The 17,450-nt window shown below is 44.9% G+C and overlaps 4 protein-coding genes across 4 annotated transcripts; 1 reads left to right on the top strand and 3 right to left on the bottom strand.

Annotated features, from left to right (window-relative positions):
- Positions 1 to 283: 283 nt before the first annotated feature.
- LOC136192027 (beta-taxilin-like) lies at positions 284 to 2,284 on the bottom strand. The gene is made up of 2 exons (XM_065980503.1): positions 2,208 to 2,284; positions 284 to 1,602 (listed from the first exon to the last, which is right to left on the bottom strand). Exon 2 carries the CDS (start codon positions 1,599 to 1,601, stop codon positions 387 to 389), a length of 1,215 nt encoding a protein of 404 aa, XP_065836575.1. The 5' UTR covers position 1,602; positions 2,208 to 2,284; the 3' UTR covers positions 284 to 386.
- Positions 2,285 to 7,252: 4,968 nt separating this feature from the next.
- LOC136191739 (CMP-N-acetylneuraminate-beta-galactosamide-alpha-2,3-sialyltransferase 1-like) lies at positions 7,253 to 9,023 on the bottom strand. Its single transcript, XM_065980144.1, has 2 exons — positions 8,977 to 9,023; positions 7,253 to 8,441 (listed from the first exon to the last, which is right to left on the bottom strand). Exon 2 carries the CDS (start codon positions 8,438 to 8,440, stop codon positions 7,511 to 7,513), a length of 930 nt encoding a protein of 309 aa, XP_065836216.1. The 5' UTR covers position 8,441; positions 8,977 to 9,023; the 3' UTR covers positions 7,253 to 7,510.
- A 985-nt stretch (positions 9,024 to 10,008) lies between these two features.
- Positions 10,009 to 13,314, bottom strand: LOC136192574 (tyrosine-protein kinase Mer-like). Its single transcript, XM_065981223.1, has 8 exons — positions 13,237 to 13,314; positions 12,894 to 13,185; positions 12,688 to 12,848; positions 11,732 to 12,627; positions 11,308 to 11,685; positions 10,505 to 11,257; positions 10,379 to 10,447; positions 10,009 to 10,326 (listed from the first exon to the last, which is right to left on the bottom strand). The coding sequence occupies exons 6-8, from the start codon at positions 11,127 to 11,129 to the stop codon at positions 10,028 to 10,030; spliced, it is 993 nt and encodes a 330-aa protein (XP_065837295.1). The 5' UTR covers positions 11,130 to 11,257; positions 11,308 to 11,685; positions 11,732 to 12,627; positions 12,688 to 12,848; positions 12,894 to 13,185; positions 13,237 to 13,314; the 3' UTR covers positions 10,009 to 10,027.
- A 3,540-nt stretch (positions 13,315 to 16,854) lies between these two features.
- On the top strand, positions 16,855 to 17,343 carry LOC136192298 (uncharacterized). Its single transcript, XM_065980831.1, has one exon. It carries the CDS (start codon positions 16,855 to 16,857, stop codon positions 17,341 to 17,343), a length of 489 nt encoding a protein of 162 aa, XP_065836903.1.
- Positions 17,344 to 17,450: the final 107 nt, after the last annotated feature.

Below are 17,450 nucleotides of genomic sequence, written 5' to 3'. Positions count from 1 at the left end.
GTCTGGAGTATCGAGGCTACTGGGAGTACTACTGGGAGAACACTGGGACATATCAATAAATACCTAAAAACGTGTCTTACCTAATTCTAAAGAATTATGAACCCTCTTTCGTACCTGAAGATGATTCCCTCCTGATAATCCCCTCCATGTCCCTCTCCAAAAATTGTCTCACGTTCCTCGATATTTCCCTTCCTGAGAATTGATCCACGTCCTTCCAGTAAAGTGTCAAAATTGCTGTCCCCGTAATTCCAACCGCTTCAGTCCACAACAATAAAAATTAAGCTACGAGGATTTCAACGTTTCAATTAACAGCATTCGACAGACAACTCTCCTATAGCACTGTAAACAAGAACACAAATTTTTGAGATGTAGCTAAGCTATGACAGTCATTTAACTTCCTCTAGAGTCATTGCAAGCCATTCAAAGGCAGCCTTCACGTCATCTTCACTAATGTTTTCTCTAGCCTTTGGAGCAATCGTCGAATAGAGAAGAGAAAAGTCCAAGTCTTTGAGATCCACTTTGGGGTGAGCATTGGGGTCGCGCTCGAAAGTGAGAGTGGAAATAATTTCGCCGTATGATGCAACCCAGCTGGCGCTGTATGGCTTTCCTTGCCACTCGGAGTAGGCAGAGGCAAACTCTTGCTTGGTAACAGGCATGCTCTCGTCGTACCCCTTCGTCGCTGTAAGATCCTTTAGAAGAAATCCTTTGGCGCGAAACGGAACGATTTTATTTTCAAGAGATCTGATGAATTGGGCAGCCTTCACGACTTCGTAATTTGCCTCTAAGGGAATCAGTCTTTTCTCGACTTGTTCAAGTTTCGTCTTCTCCGCCGCTAGATCTGTCTCCAATTTTTCAACTTTCGCTCTATCTTTCTCTCTCTCTGCCTTCGCCGCCGCTAGATCTTTCTCTCTCTCTGTCTTCGCCGCCGCTAGATCTGTCTTCAAAGTTTGAACTTCCGTCAATACTGCCGCTATTCTCTTTGCAAGTAATTTTTCCAAGGCGTCCTCGCGCGTTTCTGAGTTGTCAACGATTGCTTGCCTTTGTCTCTTTGCCTTTTGCCTAAGCTGATCGATTGTTTTCTTCAGTTTCTCAACCAATTCTGATTTCTCTCTACAGTCCCTTTGCTTCTTCTGTAGCATCTTGCTCAAATCTTCCGCGCGTGCGTTTGCTCTGTCAGCCCTGGAATTCGCTAAAGTCACATTTGTGCGTTCATTTTTGAGCTGAGCCTCATATGATTTTGATTTGGCCGTCGAATCGCCGGAACGAAGCACAGTGATAAGCCCGTTCTGAATTTCGCTTCTCTTCTCTTCGGTGCTCACAATCGCTGCCAGCCTCGAAATTTCTATTGCCGAAGAAGACAGCTCTCCTATAAGCAAATCGAAAGACAGCTGAACAGCTTTAACTATCTGCGAGAGCGACGATTGACAACGAATCAATTTGAGAGCTTCGTCTATCAAAGCATCATTGCAATAAAACTCCTTGGCCTTTTGAAGAGAATCAGCCACCGCCTTGAGCAGTTTCTGAACGTTCTCGTCGACGTCGTCCTCGACTTGTATCTCTGCGATGACGTCTTCCGTTTTTTTAGGCTCAGCTTCTGCCATACTAAGTACCGTAAGAAGAAAAAAATCAGCCACAGTTTATAAGCACATTTTTGGGAAAGATATTTTTTAATTAATAAAGAGTCATGCCCTCCTGTTCTTTCCTAGGGATTGAGAGTACTCATTTCATGTATAGGCTAGAATCTACGCGCATGCGCTCGCGATACGCGCATTTCGTTACATCAGGGATTAAATAGGTTACATATAAACTTTCCAGCGCGCACCACACCCCCCAAGCGCGCTAGTGGGGTCTGGAAATCGAGGCTAGGAACGTTTTTGTCAATATACCGACTACGTATACGCCCGCAGCACCAGAACAAAGAGCTATTCTACTCCAAGTTACTTGGAGTAGAGTAGTCGTTGAGTTTCGCGAGTCACGTGATTTAATTAAGGGACCCCTTTCGCGAAACGACAAACGCTTTTAGCGCATAAGCGCAATTCGCTAGTTGCCGAAGCGCCGCCGTCGACTAGTCTACTCGCCCTTTCCGGAGGATAAAACAGTGTAGCGACGTTCGTTGCGTGTTCGCGAGAAACTAGTCATCGCTTGGGACGAATTTGTCAAAGTCGAACGCACGGCAAAAAATAGCGACGGTCAAATGACACTCTTACTTTCGTTTTGAAAGCGACGAGCAGGGACGAGTGTAGAGGCGAGCAGGGAGGGAGTCGAGTAGGGCAGGTGTGGGGATTATCCGGGACGGGAACGTCGGGAAGATCCGGGACGGGAACGTCGGGAAGATCCGGGACGGGAAGATTCATTGAGTAAAATGCAGTCCTCTTTTGTAGGGCGCCGATTCGTCGCGACTACGATCGCGAACGAAAGACGTACGCAATGGCAGCAGAAGCGTGCACCGATCATCCACTCAAGTCGTTCAGGCAAGGAAATGCGCTGAAAATCGTCATCACACGTACAGACAGCTGTTGAAAGTGCAGGCGGATACGATATTCCGGTGCGACGACGAGAGCATTTCATTTTCCTCAAAAAAACCGCTTTTTCCCCTTTCGGCATGGCAGGTGGGCGTGGCGGCGGATTGGATGACCGTGAGCGGCAAAGAAGGCGGGAATATTTTGAGCAAATACATGGCCGACGAAAAGCTTTGTATCACAACGGTTATTAATTATATTGGTTTTTATTGGATGGGCGTGGTCAGCATTATATCAGAGAGAGTTTGATGATTTACACTACTGCCTTAACTGCTCGTAAACAAAAGGCAAGGGACAGATAATTTATTAATTAAATTTGTAAAAATTGCACATACTCTCACCTCATGCAAAGGCAGTTTTTGATGACGGGGTCTTGCCCAGGACCCCGGCTTAGGAGCAGTTTTTCATCAAGGGGTCATGCTCAGGACCCCAGACCTAAAAAAGAACATTTAGCCCCAATAGACAAGTACAACCTTCCTTATACTCGAATTCCATTTTGTATAGAATTCGGGCGGGGTGGTGACGTTATTCGTCGAAATGTTTTGCCAGTGAATGAAAAGAGCCGTCGAATTGATCTTGACAACTTGAGTCGCCTCCAATCCTTCGAATCAAAAATAATAATATATTTAATAACACGGATGCCCTTCGTCGCCGATCCGTCATCGCGCTGAGCATCCGAAGTACGGAGCAACGTTGATCCATTGCCGAAGCATTGCTGCAATGCGCGCGCAACAAAAAATAAGCGCGCTCTGACGTCACAATGAATAGAATATCTCACCAAAGCAGAGAATTTCTTAAAAAGACGATGTAGTATTTATCTGCACGCGTTTTGATTCAACTTACCGTATATATCATTGCTCTCCAGCAGACCACGTCCATTTGAGAAAATGTAGTAGTAAAACAGGTGCGTTTAGGCAAATAGATTGATTTCATCACGTCCATTATTACCTCCTTGCTTTCCTTTCAAGGTTGGATTGCTGTTTGAAGTGATCCACACTCCGGCGTACTGGTTGCCATAGATACTGCAGATGCGAGGGCAGCAGGTACTGGGGTCCTGGCGCAGTTGATTCCTCCGGTGCTGGAGCCAGTACAGGAGCTGCTTTCGGTACTGGTGCCGGCGCAGAAGCTGGTTTTAATGCTGCTTCCGTTGCTGCTGCTGCTGCTGCTGCTGCTTCCGGTGCTGGTTCCTGTGAAGGAGCTTCTTCTCGTGCTGGTACAGGTGAAGAATTTGGTACTGGTGCTGATACCGATGCTGCTGCTGCTGCTTCCGGTCCTGCTGCTGCTTGCGGTGCTGCTAGCAGCTGCCGCTGCTGCTGCTGCTTCTGCTGCAGTTGCTGCAGCTTTTGCTGCTAGTGCTGGTGCTGCTGGTGCGGCTTGTGCTGTTGCTGCTGCTGCCGGTGCCGGTGCTGCTGCTGTTGCTGCTGCTGCTGCTGCTGCTGCTGCCAGTGCCGGTGCTGGTGCTGCTGCTGCTGCTGCTGCTGCTGGTGCTGCTGGTGGTGCTGGTGGTGCTGCTGGTGCTGGTGCCGGTGCTGCTGGTGCTGCTGGTGCTGCTGGTGCTGGTGCTGCTGGTGCTGCTGGTGCTGGTGCTGGTGCTGGTTCTGGTACTGGTGCTGGTGCTGGTGCTGGTGCTGGTGCTGGTGCAGCAGCTGCTGCTGCTGCTGCTTCCGGTGCTGCTGGTGCTGCTGGTGATGATTCTACTACCTAGCTACCTAGCTACCTAGCTACCTAGCTACCTAGCTACGAGACTAATTAGAGCTACTTAATTTAATTACTTAATTTAATTACTTAATTCTTATTAATCTACTGATCTATACCTTAAAAAGGTGATCCTTGAAAAACCGTCACTGCGTCGTTGTCCTCGGCGCTGTCCTCCGTCGTCCCGTCGTCCCGTCGTCTCGTCGTCCCTGCATAGAGTACCTATAAACTCAAAAAAGAACGAGCAAAAGAAATATCATGAGCGCTACATACAGATACCTTTGCGAATGCTGGTTTCGTCCCCTCTTCTTCATCCTGCTTGAGACCTAATGCTCAAAGAAAAGCAAGCAAGGGAAACTGTAAACAATCCATACAGATACCTGTGCTATTTCTTCGTCTGCATCATCTTCGTCCACGTCTTTTTCGTCCCTTCTACTTCATCTTCCTTGAGCACCTAAAACTCAAACAGAAGCAAGCAGGAGAAAATCTAAGCTACCCATACAGATACCTCTGTCAATTCTTCGTCGACTTCATCTTCGTCTCCGTCATCTTCGTCCCTTCTTCTTCATCCCATCGTCGTCCTAAAACTCAAAGAAAAACAGCAAGAGAAACAATAAACAATCCATACAGATACCTCAGCAATATCTTCGTCAACATCTCTTTCGTCTACATCTACTTCGTCCCTTCGTCATCGAGAACCTAAATCTCAAGAAAAAGAAAGCAAAAGAAAAAATAGGCAATCCATACAGATACCTCTGTAAATTCTTCGTCTTCGTCCTCTTCGTCGCCTCTACTTCGTCTACATCGCCTTCGTCTACTTCTACTTCATCCCTTCGTCCTTGAGAACCTAAATCTCAAACAAAAGAAAGCAAAAGAAAAACTAAGCATTCCATACAGATACCTCAGGACTTTCTTCGTCTACATCATCTTCGTCGACTTCGTTTTCGTCTACATCATCTTCAACATTCCGGCGCACCTAAAACTCAAAAGAAAGCAAGCAAGGGAAAAAATAATCAACCCATGCAGAAACCTGTGCCATTTCTTCGTCCACGTCATCTTCGTCTCCATCATTCGTCTTCATCGTCTTCGTCCCTCTTCTTCGTCCCTGCGTCCTTGAAAACCTAAATCTCAAAGAAAAGAAAGCAAAAGAAAAAATGAGTACTCCATACAGATACCTCTTGCATTTTTTCGTCCACTTCCTCTTCGTCTGCTTCTTCTTCGTCTTCGTCCCCTTCAAGTCAGCATCATCTATTGAAAAAAGCCAGCAAGTGAAAATGGAAGCACTACATACAGATACCTCAATCTTCGTCCCTCACTTACGTCAACGTCGTCCTCTTGCCTTCCCGTCTTGCATCCGCCCTAAATCTAAAAAAAAGAAAGCAAAAGAAAACGCAAGGACAATATACAGGTACCGCATAAGACGTCTTCCATAGGCGTAGCACTATCCCGTCCGCACCTAGGCCCCCTAAAGAAAGAAGAAGTACGGAAAAAAGACATCAATTAATACAGAAACCTTTATTTGAATGTCGTCTTCCGTTGAGGCGACGATCTTCATCAGGACGCCTGCAAGAAAAATAAAATTAGTCAAAATGAATAAAAAATTCTATTTATCTATCTAATTAATTAATTAGTTAATTACCTAATTAATTAATTAATTAATTACCTAATTAATTACCCTAATTAATAATCCTCTACCCTAACTGCCTCTATAGATGCCTAAAGTAAGATGATTGACGAGGTGAAGATTAGGTGAAGTTGAAGTGTAAGAAGATGACGTGTAAATGATGAAGAAAAATGAAGTGAAAATACACGAAGAACCTAAATTGAAATAAAAGATTAATAACCAATTAATTATAGAAGGACAAGTACGTAAGTACACCTAAATCGTCTATAAGAAAATGTCAACAAATAAACATAAAGGAGTCATACCACCGGCACGCCCAGCATTGAAGAAATTCGCCCCATTAATTAATTAATTACGTGAAGAACCTATGCTGAAATAAAAGATTGATTAAAGAAAAACAGCTACGTAAGTACAGTACACCTAAATAAAACGAATCTTTTAAGAAAAATGGCAATAAATAAATAAAAAGAGTCATACCACCAGCGTTCGACAACGCCCAGCATTGAAAAATTGGACCCTTCACGATTTACCTAAGCAAACAAACGTTAGGATCGAGAAAAATTAACTTCACCTCATCTTCTGAATGTTCCTTGAAAAGGGCCCCACTCACTAAAGCATCACGATTCCTTTGCGACGTAAGAGCAACCGACCCCTAGTGCTTCAAAGAGTTGTTTACTTTTGAAAGGGCGCCTTCTAAAGTGCTAAAAACAAAACGAATGAGCGAAAACGTGCTACGGCTTCTAGCTTCAAATGCGGACGCAGAAAGCGCAAGCGAGAAACATTTTCCTAAGGAGACAAACGTGAGAATTCGCTTCGATTTTTCAAAGTGCCTCGTCGAAAAAAGGGGGCCCCACTCACGTACGCGAAGTCGTTTTTGCAAGCGAAACAGATCCGAACAGCCTCGATCGGCCAAAGAAAGTCCCCGAAGCCTATGAAAAGACACTATAGCGAAACGCGAAAGCATACCGCGTCACGCCCCCGCAAACACCGCCATTTTCGCGTGTCATGTCGAGTCTTCGTTCGGCGAACTGGAGAAAAATAGACGAACGGGAGCGACTATCTGGGGAAAACAATCCATCGGCTTATCATTGACGAAGGAAAGCAGAACGATTGAGCCTCGTAGAAGACTCGTACGACGTAGAAGCGAGTTCCCCCTTCGCGATCGGGTAAAGACTGAAATGAGAGGTTAAACTACGGCCAGCAGCGATAAATTTAGCTAGAGTGGGTCTCCCTAGAGCCGTTTCGTCGTCGTGCTGCTCCGAACTATCTTTACGGGAGTTTGACACGTGTCATTGATGTCACGAAAAGTTCCGGACAATCACGTGCTGCACGTGAGGTAGGCGTTTCAGCGCTTGAAAGGAAAAGACGCACGGCTCATTCTTTGGCAAAGCGTCATTGTAAAAGGGAATGCAAATGAGTATTATACCAGACGATTTTTACGGTGTTGTTCCTACTAGCTACTTCAGTATCACTCTATTCTTGTGTGTGAGCGCTTGGAATGCAATCAACCAATGTATCTGTTTCATTCACACTTAGACAACAGTCTACATCACTCAAAGCAAAGATGCCCATTGCAGCATATAGCATTGCTCACAGCAAAAGCCTTGCCAATTAGATTACGATTAGGTAAATTGAATATTTCCAAGAAAATCCAAAGGGCTAATGGTAATTTCTATAGAAGAGACGGTCCGTGAATAATCAATTTGCCGTATCCTTCCCACGACAAATCGACGAGAGAATCATCATGCCTACCATCAGCATAGTCGGTAAAAAACAACGCTTCAGCAGAAAAATCGTGCGAAACCCGAACCTCTTTCACAGTCGCATTATTAAAATACTCAAATCGCTTCGCCTCTCGCAACCCAAAACCATACATGTGCACTTCACGACACAAGTGCAAAGCAAACACAACAGTATCGAAACCAGACGTTGGAAACATCCACTTAAATTCAACCCAAAACCGCGACCGAGCAGTCCCATACTTCCGCCCATAAGCGTAAAACAGGCGATTACTCAATTCAAAAACGCGAGGTGCCATACCGTAGGTCTTACGTCGGTACCGCGTCCAACAGTTCCTCACGAACTCGGCATAGGCAGTCGGATTCCGATGACTCGTCACAAAAAAACGCTTCACGTCATGGCAAGGCCAATGCGACAAGAAAGAATTAAGAACGAGAACGTCGCCTTCGCGACTTCCAACGTATTTTTCGTATCCCTTTATAGGTGGCAGATTGATACGGAACACGACGTCGCGTGAGTCGATTTCAGCACCAAATTCGTAGTTGAGAAGATTGCCTGAGGAGCCAACAACGGCGCAAGTGTCGTGGACGCGACGGAGGAGTGGTTCCGTGAAGAAATCGTCGTCTGTGGCGAATTGGGCTGCTTTGAAGTAGAGTTCGTCGTAGTTGCGTGCGTTGTTTGAGCAGACGAGGAGCGAGTGCGGTCCGTAGCAACTCAGTTCGAAGGTGTTTGATTTGGAGATGTCGGCAGTGCGGCGGTAGTGTGAGACGTTGGGAAGATGGATCGTGGCGAAGAGCATCAATAGAGTGACGAAGAGCGAGAGAATTAGAACTACAAAAAACTGGATGACAGATGGCTCCATCCTAAAGAAAGATCAATATATTCTCAGTTTAGGAACGAAACATTACCTATATATAGTAGTACAATTGTACCAATATTTATGCTTTGAATAGAATTAAACTAATCATTTTGGAATTGCTAACGAAAGTTAATCTACTAACACATTAAAAATATGGTGAGGATGGAATGTGTTGACGACTTTGCCTGTGGAAGTCGCCACGATAATAAAGAACTCACCCTGGTAATCTTAAAACAATTGTTTTAAAATAGAAAGAAAAATGCATCATTTCTCTCTGTCTAGTACGAGTTGAAAGCGTGAAAATGTCAGGACGCAGAGATTTCTCCTCAGGCCTGCCACTGTCGACTTTCATAGCTATCTAGTAAAGTCGTGGTACGTAGACACTCTGCAACGGCACAGTCGACTACTACGCAGAGTGTAAGAGCAAGCCTAGGAGAAGAGCTCTTTTGCTACAAGGCCAAGCGAGACTTGGAAAGCAAGACGAAGAGCTACAACACCCCTCCAGTCTAGCTGAGAACCATTACGAACGAAAAACATACCGCCGTTGGTCGAGAAGAACGAGAAAACGGGAAAAGAAAACGGGACGAGAAGACCTAACGCACGCTACCATTTTTTTAAATATCAAGTTTTGAGACTTGAAGGATGAGGAAAAGTGCAGCATCAGCATCATACTTTTCTGCTCTAATGCGAATTGCTACCAACTGACAGTGTAATCAAGAAACTTAGTTGACATGTGTTTGACATGTAATTAATTACGTATTGGCGGACGCTACAGTAGCACACAGTAATTAAAAACCGTATATAAAATTGTGAATAAAAGTGAGGCTAATGCAGTCTGCTCTATCTCCCAACCGGCCAAAATAGGTGTACGATGAAGCCGACTTTTACACGTCACTAAACTGCTACGTAACCCCCTTCTTTGTTGGCCAACATCAGTTCACTGACATCATTGACTAGCTGCGGAAATAACGGTCGCTCTTCTGGGTCTTCCTCCAACAATCGCCCATGATTTTGAACCTTACATTATAGAGTACAAATATTATTATACATCAGTAGCAGCATCATCAATTACATTCTATCAGGGCAGTGCTTTGGTTGACTGAGTCGCATTCCTTCTTCGAGGAGCTTGATGAGATCGCTAATAGGTACACCGGGATATGCATGGAGTCTTTCCTATCGCCATCACCTCCCACAACGTAATCCCATACGACCACTGAATAAGTAGATAGGAACCAGTAGACGCTTTCACATCACTATGATAGGGACTCACCACGTCGCTTTTTGATGTAAATATTCCGTCTGTTAATCCTTCGAGTGCTACCCAGCGAATAGGAAGTTGATTGCCTTTGCCAGGTGTAATCCGGTAATATTCCTTGTCCTCTTGCAATACTCGAGCTAATCCGAAATCGGATATTTTGATGGTCAGATCCCAGTCCACCCTAGAGTGGCTCAAGTAAACATTAAATGCGCTATAATGAATGGTACATACATGCAATTGCGGGCAGCCAAATCTCGATGCCGTATCATCTTCCCGGACAAATATTCCATTCCTTTGGCAATTTGATAGCCAAACTGCAGCAGTTTGCAAAGCTAAAGACATATTCTGTTATCACAAAGATGCTGTAGCCCCAAAGCCCCTGTTATACTGCGAGTCGTATCTTTATGATCTTCATCATTAGCTGCAGAACTGCGCGAATAAAGGACTCTTTGCTTTCTTAAATATGTCTTCAAATCTTGTAGAACCATATAAGGAAGCAATACCAAAGGCCTGTAGTATTGCTCGTCTTCAGGATTGGGTGACCAGCAGATGCCAATCAACTTCATCACGTTGGGATGATGAAGGTTTTTCATTCGAAAGGCTTCGATTAAGAAGTCCCGCACATTAACTTCTACATTAGTTATAATTAAAACAGCAAATTCCTATTATATGTACCTACGCACCTGCTTTAGCTGATTTTGCAGCAACCGTATTCCCATCCAATTGACACTTATAGACTCTCCCAAAGTTACCTGCATACGTGAGATCTTACAGATGCATGGTGTGATTGTCGCGACTCTTAGACGTACCTTCTCCTATATCGTTCTCTACTATAAGACGTCTAGGACAAACCCTGAAGTTTCCTATCTTGGTAACCATTTCGGAATCCCAGAGCTTATTGGCTGATGTCTGAAGTTCGAGCTCAATAGGCTCATGCGTCTTTGGCGCACGACGTCTCCAAACAACGTATTTCTTGCGCCACAGTGCAACCAGAATAGCCACAATCAGTAATCCTGAGATAGTTGCTGGAACGAAAGCAGTGACGATGAAATTTTTATCGCCTGTATTTGTTTCCGCTTCTGTTAAAGCGTTGGGCAAATTTTTTATCATCATGCATCTAGAATCTCTTTTATTTGGAATTTCATTACAGCTTGGCGCCTTAAAAATCATTTGAACAGGGCTGATTGAATTCTGCGCAAAATATGCTTCAACTAAGGCTAGAGCGTCTTCGTAATTCGAAGAGCAGCTTCTGTTGTGACCAAATCGCATTGAGCATTCTCTTGAGCACAAAGGAGCTGGATAGGTATAGTTGCAAGGCCCAATCGTTACGGTCAAACAATCAGGAAAGAGCAAGTGACAAAATAAATTTAGAAAGGTGTCGTAGCAAGAGGCGTTTAGTGCTTGATGTAAATCCTCCTTAATGTCTTCAAGCATTCTCAGAGATTCGACGGCTAAGCGAGATTGACTGTATAGAGAATCCACAAAGACAAAAGAATTTGCCCGATCCCCACACAGGCCAGCACTCGAGTATAGTTCACATGTGCCAAGATCTTGAACTATAGCTGAAATTGAAAACGTAAGTTATTAATAGCTCAAACACACTTGTGTTTACCGAAATCGCAATTACAAGACGTCTACATTGCTTGACTTCCGTTTGTCATGCACCAAGGGCTGAAATTCCGATATTGCCATCAAACTTTTGTACAATCAGTGTACTTGATTCTCTGGTAAGTAAAGGGAAAAGCGCAGTTGCTGTCACACTTGCCTACTTTGGACGGAGTAACAGAGGAGCGGCTAATAGTTCAAGAAGTCGTAGTTAAGCTGCTACCTTTACTTGAGGTAGTCAAAGTGGGACTGCTGTTATTAGTTGACAAAGTGACTGTGACCCTGTTGCTATCAGTTGACGAAGTGACAGCAGTGCTGCTGTTAGTGGACGGTGTGACAGATGAGCTGCTTCCTGTGGCAAGCGGTGGTGACCGCGTGGGAAAATCTACGCAGAAAATGCACAAATGCACAACTTTCATCAAAACACTTACCTAAAAATACGTTGTAGCAGCTTTGCCGCGTTCTCGCTAAAGACGAAGCTGGACACGAAAAGTCGCTAAAATTAAAATGAACGGCGTGAAAGTCACGGAAGACGGCGGAAAGTGACGAAGATTTACGTAAAGCGACAAACGTTTTGTGGCATAAATGAGGTGGAAAAAAGATTTCCTTGCAATTCTCGCGACAAAGACGAGGCACGATGGCTCTTCCCAAATCGTCCGACTCACAATCGGGCATCACGTAAGTGCAAAGGAATTTCTTTAGTAACACAGCACATTGACGTACCTCTGTAATTTCAAAAAGACGTTGCTCGAATGCAGATTTCATCAACTGGTTGACATAAAGTTGCCTGTATCTTGAGTCAGCGAAAATCGTTTGAAGACTACGAAAAGGCTGACAGACACTCGCAGCCGTGTCATTAACAGTCTCGCATCTGCCAGAGACCTCTTCGCTTTTAGGCCTTGGTGCTTCAGTTACAGGTGCAGAAGACTTCAGTCGTATGTGACCTAAACTTATGTTGAACGGTCTCGGAGCCGTCGTCGAGGCAGATGGAGGATCCGCGGCTTGACATATCGATAGAAGTAGCCACTCGACAAGAATTGCGGCTACAGAAAGAAATATGAAAAATGTCACCTCTACTTCCCAAGAAGGACTTGTGTCTAAACAGGCTCTAAGGGGGTAACTTACTCGTTCAAAACTAATTTAATAACGGCTTAAGAGAAATGCACGTGAGGGAAGTAAAACATATTGAGCCAATTTCCACTATGGGGTTTCAGCACCTGACAGGATTTGGCTTGGCCCAAAGGCATTACCCAAAACGTCGTATAAAGAGATCGTTCTAAGCTTCAAGACTCTGTCCGGGCGTGCAGTATACCGTTGACTATAAACGCTCTCACAAAAACAACAACAGGGTCACGATACCTGTAGCTGCGACTCCGAGGCTGCCCACCTTTCCAGTATATAGAGTACACGGTTTCATCACGTAGTGCGCACAACTGTTTGGATCAGACGTTCAGCTTACGAATTTCCGGTTCTCCTACACTGGTGGCGTAGTAAGTCGGTGAGTGACGTGCTATAGCAGGAAGTTAGACAACGCCCAAGGAACCAGTACTGTAAAACACGTGATCGATATGGCAGAATCAGTCGATGACGTACTCAAAAAACATGTTTCCGCATACGCGAAAACATAAATCTTCCTGATGTGATGTCATAGGGTCAAAAGACGCTTGAAACGTCTGGACGTCGATGCATAATTTCTCCACTCTGTGCGACCAATGGAAAAAGAATAGAAAAGCCTCTGACGTTTCTTAACAGGGGCCCCAGTAGAGCAGAAACTGTTGAAGCGACGCCAAGTGTTCTCAAACCTACAATGCAACGCAATGGAAAGCTGTTTTGCTTCTGTGAAAGCCAAACAATGGTTCTCAGCACTGAACGCGTGACTCGACCACTAGAACAAGTAAACTCTGAGTATCATTTTGTATATCATACCGTTAAGAACCTTCATTCCGAGTCCCTCGAAGCCCTCCAAGCGCATTCTCGAAGAGTTCATGTGGTGTCCACAGGGTGTCCAGTTACAGTACTCGTTCCCGTATGTCAAATTGTACGCTGACAGAATCGTAGTAAATGTTTGTAAATTGGTTCATAGTACTCTCACAAAAATCTTTCTTAGTCTTCATCGTGACTATCTAGTGCTCTTGCACATTATTATTTGCACTCTGTCAAAATACAGAGAATTCCCAAATAAGTTACGTAATTGAGGAACATTGTACTGACAAAAGCAGGCTTTCATGGTAGCAGGAAGGTACTTGTCGATTAAGACCTAGCCAAGGTCACACTCAGATGCAACAATTTCAAATATATCGAATGGGAGCACATACAATATGAGAAACACTAACAAACGGACAACTGTTTCACATCATCACAACCAAGGCTAGTGGCATTAGAACTTTCATTCCATCGATCCGACTCTAACATTGACGCTACTATCATAAGAGTTGATTGAGGAGCAGTAACTCCTATTAGCAAACACTGGAGTCCTTTCATCCCCTAGACGGGCCAAATATCTGCTATTGTCAATTTCACAAGAATAAAGTGTAGAGTTACTTGTATCCGGAAACACTGAACTGGTTTCATCTACTAAGCTGGTGGCTTCAAAGCGAAGGTCTCTTCTACGAAAACAACTGCGGCATCTGAGCCCAAAAAGGTTGTGCCAGCACGTCACTGTCAGTATGGTAAACAGAAGAGTGTTCAACAAAGCGACGGAGAGCAATGAGAAATCCGCAACGATGCCCAAGTACGTTGCAAATTTATGTTTTAGAAATTTACCAAGGTCGTCTGCATTCGATATGAGAAGAAGGTTCCAGATGATTTGCACCGAAACGAGTGGAACGGAAATGAAAACTGTCGTCATCAGAGTCCAACCGAGCCGACTTCGAAACTGGGTGTCTTTCGCTTTCGACGTGCAGTAGACAACAGAAACGATAGTAGAGTAGAGAGCGGTTATGCCAAACACAAACACAAAATAAGCACAGATGGTGGCAATGTCCCTGTGCGCCGCAGTTGCATTGTGGGCAGGAGCCATATCGTACACCCAGCAGATGTGCCAGTCTATGAAAGAGCTGCCATTGATTTCTATTGACGTTAAGTGACTCCCATCGTTTTTTATCATCGCGGCAGCATATGCAATTGAAATTAGCCACGTAAACGTCAAAATCACCAAAACCTGTCGTTTGGAGTTACGACCCGATGAGCAGCAGCAGCATCCGACAATCTCCTTGAATCCAAAACTTGCTATCGTTGCCGACGTAAGAGTCGTCATAGAGCACGACATGTTGGACAAGAGATAGGCGGCAAAGCAGAGGCTCTTTGACATCACAGTAGTTTCACTGCACCAACTGGCTACGATTCGTGCGGTAATAAGATAAAGAATCTTTCCTGTGGCAAGAAGGAAGTCAGACGTCGCCAAGTTGATAAGAAGCATAGATAGTGGGGAAGTGCGGTGACGCGCAGACCGGCATCTTGCTACAATGACGAGAACGTTCAAGAAGGCCGCTAAAACTGCGAGCGTCCAAAAGGACGCTTCGACTCCAGGTTTGGTCAAGGTGGAGTACTTGAACTGTGAGAATTTTGCCGCCGAGTCGTTCAGTGACGGACACACGGTGCTGTTGCCAACGTTCAACATGTAAGTAAAGCAAATGGCGCCCTGTTCGGCTCAGATGCACAGCATAAATAAGAATAAAAAGCGCAGCGTAATGATAATGATACTATCCGAACTTTCCATTTCCGTTTCCCTTCCGGATGTTGACGTCATAGTACTTTCAATATTTTGCAACTGAAGGCTTGTCAAGGACTCCTACTTCTTTGCTGTACCTTTAGCGTCAGCTGGAGCGTCTTAGGGTCCCCAAGTGTCTAGAACCTTTGACTTGCGATAGACATCGCTGTGTCGATGCGAGTAGGTGTATCTCATCTTATTAATCTGATTCAATTGGGCGGAGTCCTGGGGAGGAAGCCTGGTAATTTGAAGGCTTGAGACCGGTAGACTTGAAGGATTCTTCTAAAGCAACATCCGTGCAGTCACGGAACACATTTCAACAGGACTCATTGCATGAGACAGATATGCAGGCTTCGACTGATGAAATCTGTGCCGTACTGAGTAAGAGAATGGTTTCTTTTGCAAACCTTACAGTTACTAGATGAAACACCAGCAGAAGAAGTAGAAGCCTGGTATAATTCGAAGGCTTGAGAGAGAGGATTCTTCTGAAACAACATCCGTGGAGTCCAGGAAAAGAGTGAAACATGACTTATTTCATGAGACAGATAAGCGAAGCATGCAGACTTCAACTGCTGAAATCCGTGCCGTACTGAGTGAAAATTGTTTCCATGGCAAGCTACCACCAGGACGAAGTAGTTCTAGTATTTGAGCCTCAGCTTCCCAGGCATAACAGGTCACTCTCTCATTAAAGATGATTACCCTGGTTCCACGAGTTACAGTACTCAAACGCTTGAGGCACATATATCTTTAATTACAAGCCATATTGCCAAAGTCAAACATCCGCAACGCCTCGAGTAAGATAAGGAGGGTGCGACCGAAATCGGCACTGAAACAGGTAAGAGAAAGATGCTTGAAAAACAAACAAGGCGTCAGTCATTATCGAGGGTGGAAGCCGAGCCTTGGTCCGACACCGCCCACAGATAAACGCTTTAAAAGTGAGCCAAAGTGAGCACGACTCTTCACTACGAACACAGACAATAGCCCATCCACAATGGTCTGCATCGCTATTCCGTTCCTCTTCAATCTCGCTTCAGTTGCTGTGGAGAACAGTGTCCAAATCAAAGGCACCATTCTGCCCAGTCCGTACGGTTTTGCCTTGAATCTGAAAACCGACGCCAACAACGCTCCGCTTCACATCTACCCACGCTGGTTCGAAAATAATGTCTTCGTCATCAACAACATGGTGAACGGCAATTACAATCTAGCACAAGAAGCTCGCGTGAATTTTCCGTCGGGATTCGGCGCCGTCGGAGAGGAGTTCACCTTGTCAGTCACAATTGAAACGTCCGTCTTTCACATTTATGTCAACGGGGTACTCCTCACTACGTATCCAAATTACTCTCAGGCTGTGGCAGACTTGAGTCAAGTGACACTTGACCCTGCCTCGACTTCACAACCAACCGTTTGTGCTACGACCGTCGAGGTTGGCACTGGTGCCTAAAGCGGTAAGATTGGTCCTAATGCAAGTCTATAGCTAAAATAAATAAATTAGGAAACCTCAGTGTGGCAGATTCTTGGAAAAAATGAAAAGAGTCCAAGAACCAAATGAGTACTGATCTGCAAGGTATGTGTGTGTGCTGCTGCTGCTGCTGCTATGTGTACGTCTTCTGTTTGCTGCGTTGCTTTGTCTTGCTGGTGAATAAATAAATGACTGAATGGTCTAAAAATTCCGATATGTAGCCTCGTCCCTATGCTCTTCCTCTCAGGGAAGAGGGAGTCGATAACGCAGTTTTAAAGTTTCTACATTACCATTGCATCTTCCACGTCAAGAACAAGCTTTTCTTTCACGCCAAAGAACAAGCCTTTCCTCGGCCTGTATCGATTAACGTGCGCTAAGGAAAACAAATGTCTGTGGAATTCGAGCAAATTCGTCGCGAGCTTGACTTGGTTCCGCACTTCGAGGGCGGATACTTTTGCGAAGTGTACCGCACAGCGTGCTCGTCAAACGAACGTGCCGCCGGCTCGCATATTTACTACGCTTTGCAAAACGAGGATAGATCGAAGTTCCATCGAACCGATGCAGACGATATGTGGCACTTCTATCTCGGCTCACCGGTCGTCATCATCGAATTGGACGCAAACGAGAAGGGGAACGTAAAGAAGACCGTTCTCGGTTCGGACATTTCGATTGGACAGAAGCCCTTCTACGTCATCAAGAAGGGCACGTGGTTTGGCGCGCACTTGCTTAGGGAGAAAACGTGGGCTCTCTGTGGAGTCACTGTGGCGCCGGCATTTGTCCCAGAAGGATTTATGTTCGGTAAAAGAGAGGAACTTCTGAAGGAGTATCCTGAAGCAAGGGAACTCATACTCAACATGACAAGTGCAGATGAGTAGTACATTAATTAAGTGAAGTTAGCAAAATGACTCTTTGAAAGGATGTTACACGTTTGTTCTGTGACTTGCACTGCTCATGTCAAAATATATTATACCACCCTGTTATG

Source organism: Oscarella lobularis, chromosome 10 (assembly GCF_947507565.1).
Source record: "Oscarella lobularis chromosome 10, ooOscLobu1.1, whole genome shotgun sequence".
Lineage (NCBI taxonomy): Eukaryota > Metazoa > Porifera > Homoscleromorpha > Homosclerophorida > Oscarellidae > Oscarella > Oscarella lobularis.
This window is presented reverse-complemented; position numbering and strand designations above follow the sequence as displayed.